General features: G+C 36.8%; 1 protein-coding gene across 1 annotated transcript; it reads right to left on the minus strand.

The window, feature by feature from the left end:
- Positions 1–871: 871 nt before the first annotated feature.
- Positions 872–4,868, minus strand: LOC148836057 (G protein-coupled receptor 183). Its single transcript, XM_088914324.1, has 2 exons — positions 4,803–4,868; positions 872–1,980 (listed from the first exon to the last, which is right to left on the minus strand). The coding sequence occupies exon 2, from the start codon at positions 1,952–1,954 to the stop codon at positions 929–931; it is 1,026 nt and encodes a 341-aa protein (XP_088770450.1). The 5' UTR covers positions 1,955–1,980; positions 4,803–4,868; the 3' UTR covers positions 872–928.
- Positions 4,869–12,373: the final 7,505 nt, after the last annotated feature.

Genomic DNA, 12,373 nt, shown 5'->3' on the forward strand with positions numbered 1-12,373 from the left:
ATTGTAAAACTGCAATACTGAGGTACACAATATTCCACATGTTGAATGATACAGTTATACAGTATATGCAATACAATACCATAGAGACTTGCTTCTAAGAGTCTGGTGTCAAATCCTCAAGTCGAAAGCATGTGGATCCAACTTCTAAAGATCTGAACTGTCCTAACGTCCTTTACAAAGACATTTAAACATATTTGCACAGAACAAATTCAACATGTATGCTTTTCATTGCAATCAACAATGAATAATAAAACATTTACAAAAACAGTAGGATCTGAATTTCCTTAATATTGCTCTTTACATTACACCTGAACATTGGAATCAGTCTTTTCTTAAACAGATCTGCATTTATTGTACAAAACCTTTATAATAATATTTAAATGTATTTGCCACTACCATACCTTCTTATCATGAATTAAAAAAGCAAGGAAGAGACCACTTGGTCAGAACATCTCAATAGCATAAGTCTCCTCTTCTTGTGCTTTCTTCAGCTTTTACGTGTGAGCTGAAATATCTTTTCCATTTAGAAACTATGCAATATCACTGATTTTGAATTTTTTTTTTACCTATTTGCTGGTGTTGCTAAAAATGTATGTTTATTTTGTTATACAAAGCAAAATATTGTATTTACAGTAGGATCTCAATGCAAAATCATTGGCCTTGCGGACAGTAAAAAGTAACATTTTTTTTAATGTAAGAAAATAAACCAAAATACGTTTACATGAAAAACACCTATCTAGCTTATCGTTTTGTTAAAGGACATACATGAACAAATGATATATACAAAGATCCTCTGTGAACGGTAGACAGAGCCCCTCACAGTGCATCAGGAGTACAGTATGAGGTGATGTCAGGCTCTGTACACTGAAACCCCATGACTTCATCAGAAGATGAGTCATCAGATGTTTCAATGTTCCCCCCTTCCAGTTCAACTATTACTGCTGCTGTTATCAGAAGCAGTTTTTGAAGAAAGAGTAGACGTAGAAAGGTACCCCTTGAATAAGCTAATTACTCTTTGTTTATATGTTTTAATGGCAAAGAAGTAGATGATGGGATCCAGGCAGCAGTTTATGTTCATCATGGATACAGTGACCTGAAGGGACATCTTGAAGGCTTTTAACTCCTCACACGAAGGTTGGTAGAGTATCTTCCTGACCATAAACTGCATGAGGTTTATGTGATAGGGACTAAAACACAGCACAAATGTAAGAAGAATCACAAGAATGATATTGTTGGCTCTTCTGTTGCGGCCAGATCTGCTAGTCATTGGGTTTTGCTTGGCGGTTTTGGACAGTTTAAGGTTGATTTTGGAATAGCAACCCAGAATAACTCCCAGCGGCATGCAAAAACTGATGGTACAAGCCAGCAAAAGCAAATAAGGTAGAAATGGGGACCCTTCGAAATTGAAGTATTCCATGCATGTCTTTTTGCCCTGATTGCTTCCAAGCAAATTCCTAAAAAGTAAAGGTGCTGTCTGAAAAAACACCAACAGCCACACTAGGCCGCAGATGACTTTCACAACCTCGACCTTTCTGAATTTAATGAGGCGGTGAGGATGCACCATTGCAAAGTAACGGTCAACACTTATGCAGGTCATGAATGCAATGCCAGCATAGGTGTTTGTATAGAAGATGACTGTGCTGAATCTACACATGAGGTCGCCAAAGGGCCAGTCAAACTCCCTTATGTAGTAGGTGATTCTCCCAGGCAGTGCCAGAGCAAACAAGGTATCAGAGATGGCCAAGTTGGTCAGGTAAAGAGTGGTTGAATTGAATTTCTGCTGCTTCTGCAAAGTGACATAAAGGACGAGTATGTTTCCGGAGATGCCGACGAGGAATACTATGGTGTAAAATATTGGAAAAAGGATTTTGGCAGTCTCCTGGCAGATGTACACATCACAGGATGTGTTGAACATGGTTGCATTTAGATCCTGATTGAGGTTCTTAGAATCCATAGTAACCTTTTCTCTGCTGGTGTTTTCTGTAGTAGACAAAAATGAAGCAAAGGAAAAATTCAATGTACAAGTATTCATTTTACATTCTGAAGTTGAGATTAAGGCTGTGTGTGAAACACAAAGGTAAAGAAACATAACTGTACTCATTCAAATTTGTACACTTAAAAAAATATGATCTTGCAAATACGTGGCTATTTTGGAATCTAAGAAAATCAAATAACCCTACATATTAACCACAATGTTTGATGATCTCTGTGTTTTACTCAAAAATACTATGTATTATAATCTAATTAATGCAAATTTGTATCTAAATGTCTGTCCAGTATTGTTGGGAAAGGATCTGAAACAGGAGATTATTTTTTCTCAGGCCTCCAGTGGTTTAGCTATTTTTTATAATAAAGGTCTAGCTGTATTTTTAAATAATACAAAGCTTTTCATGAAGTTTTGTCATTTAAAATCCATCAATTCTACTCTGTTCTCAGATCCAGTTTTTTTCTTGCTTTTTCTCCTGACTTTAGTCAGTACTCCAGGGATGATATTAGTTGCTAACATTACTTTTTTAATCACAGCCTTTTAAAACCTTGTTCTCAGCTGTCTTTTGGTTAACTGTTTACAGTGATCCTCCAGAGCTGTCCTCTCCCCTTCCAAAGTGACTGCAATCACTGGTCTACTGAAGAAATAAGTATATACTAATGGCCGCTAACTCAGACTCATCTCCTCTTTTTTTCGGTTGTATTTAAGTGCTGCTTTTGATGCTGTCTACCGGGATACTTTTGTACATTGTTTAAAGAGGTGTCAACATGGTTTCTCTCTTACTGCAGTGAAGTGGCTTACTTCTGACTTGTCTCACAGAGAACAGTTTGTCACCATTGTTTGCATTTAAGTCTGATGTATACTCTGTCTGGTGTCCCTCAGGGATTGAGTACTATCATATTCAGTATCTCTATTGTACCACTCTTTGGATTTAGACTGACTGGAACCTTGAGTCCACCCTGCCTACTCCCTTAAGATGGGTGAGTCTTGAACCAAGCAACTTGTTTCTCATAGCATCTTGCAAAGCGTTTTTAAAACCCAAGCTCAGCTGACAAACTGACAGACACAGCAAAGGTGGGCTCATGGAGGAAATACACATTTTTGTTAAATGATCTCTGGTTTTTGAGAAGTTTCTTATTCGTTTTAGAATATAGAAAACGTGATGAATCTCAGAGAAAGGTGAAAACAAACCATTGTTCACAAATTTCTAAATTAAATAAACTAATTTGTTAAAGCTGTAGCTGTGTTGAAAGTTTTAATTTTTTCTCACGTAATGGAATACCTTTCTCCAATCAGTCCCTCCTTGGCCGTGACACCTCCAGTTTTACATTACAAGGCTGTGTATAAAACACACTTTAACAATGAACTTTTGGATTTAGAACAGACATAGCCAATGAAGACACAAACTAACCTTTACAGTTACAGTAAATGTATGTTCTTTCTTTCTGTCACAACATAATAATCTTCCTCTAACTTCCTATCTGTAGAATTAAAATGTCGAAGCAGTAGATACAGTGTGCTGTATTTACTGATATTTGAGATGATTTCTTAAATGACACCAAGAATTATAAGAAGAATATGATTCATCTCCAGTCATATCACCATAAACCCTGTAAAACTTGGAGTCAAGACCTCCTTATCAGTTTTTCATTTTTCTGGAAATTTCACTAGTATTTATGTCACTTTGACTATAATGTGCAATGATAGAGCAAAGTTGCTTCAACTAAATTTAAAGCTATTGAATGTCATGTCAGTACTGTGATAATTAATGAAACTGTTTTTTAATTCTACCATCTGCTCATGACAGCAATGAAAGAAAGCCTCTGTGTGGCTGGGGCTGGCCCCTCAGCAACTCCTGAAATCACAACCATGGTCACTTTTCACATTAGTCACCACAGCCAATCATATCTTCCAGAAACCGGTGTAATTCATAGAACAAGGAGGTTGGATATGGCAGCATTGAGTCTCCAAAACAACTCAAGCGTTTTTGTGTTGTTGAAATGTAGAAAACTACTCATTCTCTGCACTTTCCACAATTTAAAATGATCAACAATGAATATGTTAATCCATTCCTTTCAGGATTCCTTTGAGTTTCCTATCAATAGGTTCATTGACTAGTTAACATGGATACAGAGACCATTAACATTTCTTTGAAATGTTGTATTTTGTTTTAAAAAATCATTACTGGTCTACATTTCTTCCAGACAATATTTAAAATAAATTATTTTCCTCTTTTCTTTTTTTAATATTTTGCCTGCTAAGACTACATCTAGAACTATTATTACTTGAATAAATCAAAGTTTTAATGGATGCTTCAACCACTCCTGAGGTAAATGTGAATTTACAGTGAATTTAATCGAGCAAACATCCCAAATTTTCTATCACTGTGTTAATACTATACTTGCACATTACATTTACAATTGGTAAAAAGACAAATTAAAAACATAAATCCTAACTGAAATGATGACAAATTAAATCACAGATGTGGCTATCACTCAAATAAGGTTTATAAAGGATGAAAAATTTAAACTAACATTAAGTTTATAATGCTGTATCAGCAAATACAAGTATAAAAATACGAATTTAGGTTGTTTATATATGGTGCATTGAAGACCATAAACCCCTTCACAATGCCTGCAAACAACCTTAACTGTAAAGAAGAGAAACTATGTTGTCCTACAATGTGAATTGTTTCCATTAATTAGAACACTTGTAATTACTGTTAAATCAAAAGTACAATCATCTTTATCCAGCCTTGTTTGAACATTTTTATACTTGAGATGTTGAAAGAAAATGTAGTAATTTAGTTACTTACAATAACTCTTGCAAATGTACTGGAGAAAAACAAACATTCCTTCTCACATCTGTGTTCTCTTGTGGCTTTTAGTCAAATGAGAGTGAATGTGTACAGACATTGATTTGGCTGAGTGCTTTGCACATTATCTTACTTAAATCACTCCCACCACGCACGTTCAATATTTCATCATTCATCATTTTCTGTGAGATAAGACACCTTTCTATGTGTATACTGACACCAACTATATCTGCGTTTTAAAAAAATATATGTAAAGACTATGAATTTGCTCTTTAAAACACCATCTAGGAAAGGGGAAATGTTATGGGATGTTCAGGCTTGTTTCATTATAAATGTTAAATATTTTATTACAATAATTATTACATTGAAAAAGTAAGCAAAAGTGAAATATATTTTACAATGCTAGTTTGGCTTACTCATTTGAATTCTGTATATACTGTTTAATCTGTTCCTTCTATCAATGATTGTCCCGTTCTGTCATTTTCATTACTTTTCATTGCAACATGAAATTGCTTCTTTTCTTTTACTTAATTTTGCTTCACCCAACCCCCCCCCACCGCAGGGAAGTGTTATAAAAATCAGTTAAAACAAATAAACCAAGCATTAAACATTGCAAAACCTATCCAAGAACTTCTGTGTATTTTGACAAACTCATTAAAAGTTTGGAGAAGCCCAGTAAGCAGTTATCTACTGTAGGTGACTTGATAGTCAGAGCATGTACATTATAAAGGTGTCGGTGTTTTGTAATTTTGCACCTTTAAATAGCTACTATGAACAACACATGCATCTAAAAATATTCAAACCACAGTACTTTTTAACCCCTTTTCTCCCACTACAGCTTTGACCCATTTTTGTGCTGTAGAACAAAGCTATCTGTGCTAAAAACACTGAATGCTGTACATACAGTATGCAGGTATGTCAATGTATGTATGCTGAGAAAAATGTATCAGTTAGAACTGAAATAAGTTCTCAAAAGCTATCATCAGTAAAATTATACAACATTTTTAGCACCAGGTACTTTCCTTTCTGGCATTTTCCTAAAAAGACAAGACAGGTGATTTCTTTTAGTTGATTAACATTTGTCCTCACCAGGGTTAAAAACAGACCTAACATGAAAGTCACAGGCAAGTAGTATCTCTCACCACTGTTTGAAGCAGTACAATCTCTACCTCTGTGACTCATGCTTTGTTCCAGGTTGTGGATGCTGTCTCGCAGTGTTCTTTTCCATTCCTCAAGAGCCTTGACAAGTTTATGCCTGTGCACTGTTCTCTGAGCCCTCAAAGCTGCAACTCATTCTGGTTCATCCTACAAATGTTCAGTAGAACTCATGTCTGGTGAACAGGGCATCTACAGCCAAACTGTCACATTCTCATCTTGCAAGAAAGCTGCATTCCATGAAGAGAATGAAGACATGCTTCGTCTTTCTGAAAAGTTGTCATGTTAAGATGAGCCCACAGAAAAAGAAATGATGATCCCAGGACTTTATCAGTGTAGCGCCATACAGTCAGATTGCCATCAAACACTATACGCACAGACTCTTGCCCAGACCATTAAACTTGAACCTCCTGATCTATTGGTTTTTAGTACACAATTAGAATATTATATGCACACCACACTCACTGACATTTGTCAAAGTGGATAACTAAGCATAACATTGATTTATCACTGAAGATGACTTGGCTCCACAGCTAGCAAGTCTACCCGAGGCGTCGCTCCAACATACCAATGGCATACAAGTACAATTCTCTTGGTAAGCAGGTTCCTTTATTTGTTTTCTGTCTTGATTTTAGGCAGAATATACATTCAACTGGTTCAATAAGATCATTTCCTTTGTCCAATTTACAATTTCATTAATACAGTAAGTATCACGAACAGCAAAGAATGAGCATGTATTCAAAATAATGCCAAAAACATTCAATCAATATCCAAAATCCATATACACCCATAATGTATATTTTATTTTTCTGAAAACAAACAGACATAAATATAGTTTTATGTTTATTTTGACGTGTAGTACATATTATAGAAGCAACGTTTCAATTTTTGATTTAGTCCCTCAATCTGTCTCTTATGGTCCATCCCATGATAACCATATTTGTTGGAGAAATTGGTTTCCTGTACCTGGGGTCATTTGAGTGTTCCGGTCAATAAGATAGGGCATGAAGGAAGATAAAGAATTGCTTGGATAAAAATTTAAATTTGTTTTGTGTTTTACCTTTATGTTAGAGCAAGGAGTTAAAGCAGGTTTTGCTTCTCGACCAAAGAGGGAGATCAGGAATAAGTTCCAAAGAGACGGTTCATTTCTGTTGTTAATTAAATTTTTTGTCCTGTGAAGTAAAGTGTGCAAAAAAGTATTCTTGGTAGTAAAGCACTGTTGTTTGTAATACTGTTCAATAAATGTGGATAAGATTTACTTAAGTGTTCTAAAATATGTGCTCAGACACATGTATTTTATTTTTATTAAGGAGGTAGTCATCATATGCACAAGGAATTTTGGAATCACCATTTTAATTTGAAGTTGAGGATGGGGAAAATCATTTTTAGATACAAAAGTTTGAAATGTATGCAAATTGGTAACATTCTAAGAAGTGATAATACATCTCCTTTTCTTTTTCATGATTTGCTCATTTTAGCTGTTTCTGTCCACCCTCATAGCTATGACTAAGTGTGTTAACTGTTACTATCAAAACTTTCAACTTCTGACAAAAAAAAAGTATTTTTAACATATTAAAATGTTTGAAAGACTTGTTGACATTTTAAATTGCACTTTCAGCTTTTGGGAAACCTCTAATTCTGTGTGATATGCTAGGGTTGTCACACAGACTGTAAGCCTGCTGGAAATGCATGTGACTTTCTTTGTGGTGAAAAGTTCAAAACTGTATGAAAAGAAGAGTCTTTTAATTGCTAATGTGTGCAGGCCCACTGCATATAATATACATTTATCTTCAGTATTGATTCCTTTCCTAGGGTGCACCTGTAACATTATACATATTTACCATATTATTTGAACACAGCAAAATTATGCTGGGTAAAGGCACTCAAGACAGCAGGTCTCTGGCTAAGCAAATACCATCCATCCATTTCCTAATTGCTTTATCCAATACAGGGTCACAGGGGAATCGGAGCTTATCCTGGCACAAGGCAGGATACACCCTGGACAGGACGCTAATACAAAAAAGGTCAGCATAAATTGGATTCATTTTGATACCTCCAGTGATGAACTGCCCACAACACCTCTCAGTCTGCAGCCCAAAGAGAAAGGTCTCAAACAAAGCTCAACTGTCTTAAATCCAGGTCTAGAGTAATCAACCAATGTTCTTTCAATCTATATATATGTCTATTCTGAGTGGTTGATTCCTAGTAGCCACAGTACTGTAGATACTCTTTGGATCTACTGTCCCAGTTTCTGATTGTTTAAGTAAATTCAAACAATCAAATCACTACAACTCTTATAATGATATCACTCACCCTTGGCTGCTTTTCAATCCATTCTATCATTCTATTTCTTGTCTTTTGCACAAGGAAAACCATAAATTGGGTTCATCCTGTATCTCCAGTGATTAACTGTCCACATTGGGACCTCTCAGTCTGTTTCCATGTTTCTTTGGATTACCTGTATCATGTTTGTATTTGATGTCCAGGAATCATATAAAACAAGCAGCTCACATTGGTTGAATATCATTCTTTTGATGTGCAAAGGTACTCTCCACTTTAAGATCAGATTTAATCTAGCATTTTATGACATTTTCATGTTATTTTATTACATAAATCATTGCCTTTTTGTAATTGAGTGTGCATTTCTCTCTTGGTCAATAGGTGAAAATGGATTTGTGATGCAAAAGAGACAAGTCAGCCCCCAGAAGGCTAAGCAATCAGCTCCCCTGAAAAAGGATAGAGGAAGAGTATGAGGGAAGTGATTTAGAGCAGCTCAGTGGAATTGAGTGACATACCGTATTATGATTATGGAGTATGTGGTACTGTAGGTACTCATGATGATTGTTCAGAAAAAGAAGGATATTCTGGGAAGAAAATTACGAGAGACAAAAGATTACAGTCAACAGATACAAAACTAACTGACAGGTGTACTAATAAAAGTTAATGATATTGAAAAATGAAAACAAAGGAGAGGGCACTTTGATTGTTTCAAAGGCCAATTGATCGATAATTTCCACTTAACTTTTTGCTGATTGCAGTTTCAAGCCAAATTTTTCCGGACAAAGGAAACAGTCAAAATGCTTCTGAAAAGCTAATAAAATAAGGAAGGCTGCATTAATATGGGTAGAGCTGGGTACGATATTTAGTTCTGCTAAGAACAGTGCATGGAATACCCATAAATAAAACTAATATAAACTCATACTCTGGTATCCGAACCTAATTCGTTCCTGAAAATTTGTTTGGAAGGCGGTAGATCATAAATCGAAAATAAAAATTCCAGTGTTTCTTATGGGGAAAATTCCACCTCGTTCCATACCGTTCGCTCAAAAAACACCCTAAACATATACAGTGGTGTGAAAAAGTGTTTGCCCCCTTCCTGATTTCTTATTTTTTTGCTTTTTTGTCACACTGAAATGTTTCAGATCATCAAACAAATTGAAATATTAGACAAAGATAACACAAGTAAACACAAAATGCAGTTTTTAAATGAAGGTTTTTATTATTAAGGGAAAAAAAAAATCAAACCTACATGGCCCTGTGTGAAAAAGTGATTGCCCCCCCCCCTGTTAAAACATAAATCAACTGTGGTTTATCACATCTTTGGAAAGCTGAGTTCAATTTCTCTAGCCACACCCAGGCCTGATTACTGCCACACCTGTTCTCAATCAAGAAATCACTTAAATAGGACCTGCCTGACAAAGTGAAGTAGACCAAAAGATCCTCAAAAGCTAGACATCATGCTGCGATCCAAAGAAATTCAGGAACAAATGAGAAACAGAGTAATTGAGATTTATCAGTCTGGAAAAGGTTATAAAGCCATTTCTAAAGCTTTGGGACTCCAGCGAACCACAGTGAGAGCCATTATCCACAAATGACAAAAACATGGAACAGTGGTGAACCTTCCCAGGAGTGGCCGGCCGAGCAAAATTACCCCAAGAGCGCAGCGAGGACTCATCCAAGAGGTCACAAAAAACCCCACAACAACATCCAAAGAACTGCAGGCTTCACTTGCATCAGTTAAGGTCAATGTTCATGACTCCACCATAAGAAAGAGACAAAATGGCCTGCATGGCAGAGTTCCAAGACGAAAACCACTGCTGAGCAAAAAGAACATAAAGGCTCGTCTCAGTTTTGCCAGAAAACATCTTGATGATCCCCAAGACTTTTGGGAAAGTACCCTGTGGACTGACGAGACAAAAGTTGAACTTTTTGGAAGGTGTGTGTCCCATTACATCTGGCGTAAAAGTAACACAGCATTTCAGAAAAGGAACATCATACCAACAGTAAAATATGGTGGTGGTAGTGTGATGGTCTGGGGCTGTTTTGCTGCTTCAGGACCTGGAAGACTTGCTGTGGTAAATGGAACCATGAATTCTGCTGTCTACCAAAAAATCCTGAAGGAGAATGTCCGGCCATCTGTTCGTGACCTCAAGCTGAAGCGCACTTGGGTTCTGCAGAAGGACAATGATCCAAAACACACCAGCAAGTCCACCTCTGAATGGGCTTAAGAAAAACAAAATGAAGACTTTGGAGTGGCCTAGTCAAAGTCCTGACCTGAATCCGATTGAGATGTTGTGGCATAACCTTAAAAAAGCAGTTAAGGCTCGAAAACCCTCCAATGTGGCTGAATTACAATAATTCTGCAAAGATGAGTGGGCCAAAATTCTTCCACAGCGCTGTAAAAGACTCATTGTCAGTTATCGCAAACGCTTGATTGCAGTTGTTGCTGCTAAGGGTGGCCCAACCAGTTATTAGGTTTAGGGGGCAATCACTTTTTCACACAGGGCCATGTAGGTTTGATTTTTTTTTTCCCTTAATAATAAAAACCTTCATTCAAAAACTGCATTTTGTGTTTACTTGTGTTATCTTTGTCTAATATTTTAATTTGTTTGATGATCTGAAACATTTCAGTGTGACAAACATGCAAAAAAATAAGAAATCAGGAAGGGGGCAAACGCTTTTTCACACCACTGTAATACCATACAGACAGTTATAGCAATCTTAGTGAACAATGCAGTTCTACTCAAATAAGCCAACTATAGCTGTAAAATAATTAATATAATATTTCTATTTTTTATCCTTTCATAATAGATCACTATCCAAGCAATCAGCTAGAACGATGTGCGTACTGTTGTCGACTATTATGCTAAAGAAACTGACAAGAAAAATGAAAAACCTACTCAGAATTCCCTTTAATAGGGAATAGAGAATCCTTCCACGCATCCGTTAGGGTCATGCTGGGATCACTGTCACTCTTCATCACGAGATGTTTCATTAGAAGGTGTAGATGATAGGCCTTGAAGGTACTGATTACGCCTTGATCCATGGGTTGTAACAATGACGTGGTGTTAGCTGGCAAAAACACAACACGGACATTATCCGCATACTCGGCAACACTTTCGGGATGTCCAGGAGCATTGTAATAATAAGAACCTTGTTATCAAGGTTGTTTTTCTTGCAATATTCTGCAACAAAAGGAGTGAAATCGCTCCTGGTACTGTATATTCACAAAAAAACGCCAATGTGACCCAGGCCTTCCTATTGGAACACCACACCACTGGCAATGCAACTTTATCCATCCCCTTCAATGCCCAGAATGATACGCAAGAAGGGGGTTAAGCTTCACATCCCCTTTAAGATTACCCCCCAGCAGCAATGTTAGCCTATCCTTCGAAGCCTTGTGTCCTCATACCTTCATCTCCGCCTGGGAAATAAATGTAAGTGAAGGCACACACTTCGAAAAAAGGCCATTCTTATCCATATAGAAAATTTGTTTAGCATGATAAGTGCCTCCATTGATGATATCTTGCAGTTCTGTAGGGGAGATCGCTGCAGCCTCAGTATCAGTGGAGCCAGGCTCTCCCCTCAGTTTCGTGCTATGAAGAACAGCTCTCTTTCGGAAATGATCAAACCACCCATGGCTGGCCTTAAACTCAATGGCTGCAACTGTATCATACCCCTCTTCCATCACCTTGTTCTTCAAATCCTCAAACAGAGACTTCGCCTTCTACGGGATAATGAGGAATGATAATGGAATGCCACGATCACTGTGGGAGTTGATCCATTGCATGAGAAGCCATACAAGGGTCTCATATATCTCATATATTACTTTAAACAGTTTTCCACCACCTGTTACTTTCGATGGACTTGCTTTTATTTTTTCCCTATTAGCAAAAACTGTACACAGTGGACTTTGATAAACCTAATCCCAAGCAAATGTCTTTGTTTCCCTCACCCTTCTCAATACAATCCAACACTTCCAGTTTTAACTTCAGACTGTGTGCCATTTTGTTTCAATCCTACCTGCCAACACTTTCATCTCTATCACTTCCTTAGGGCCAATAATGAACAAAAGAAACACAAAAAAACACTTTACAAATGAGAGCCCAAGCTTTCACTGTGGATGTAAACTGCTA

This window comes from Atractosteus spatula, chromosome 4 (genome assembly GCF_055471065.1).
Source record: "Atractosteus spatula isolate fAtrSpa1 chromosome 4, fAtrSpa1.hap1, whole genome shotgun sequence".
Classification (NCBI taxonomy): Eukaryota; Metazoa; Chordata; class Actinopteri; order Semionotiformes; family Lepisosteidae; genus Atractosteus; species Atractosteus spatula.

Coding starts and splice junctions, on each gene's coding strand:
- LOC148836057 (XM_088914324.1), bottom strand. CDS start 1,954: ATGGATTCTAAGAACCTCAATCAGGATCTAAATGCAACCATGTTCAAC.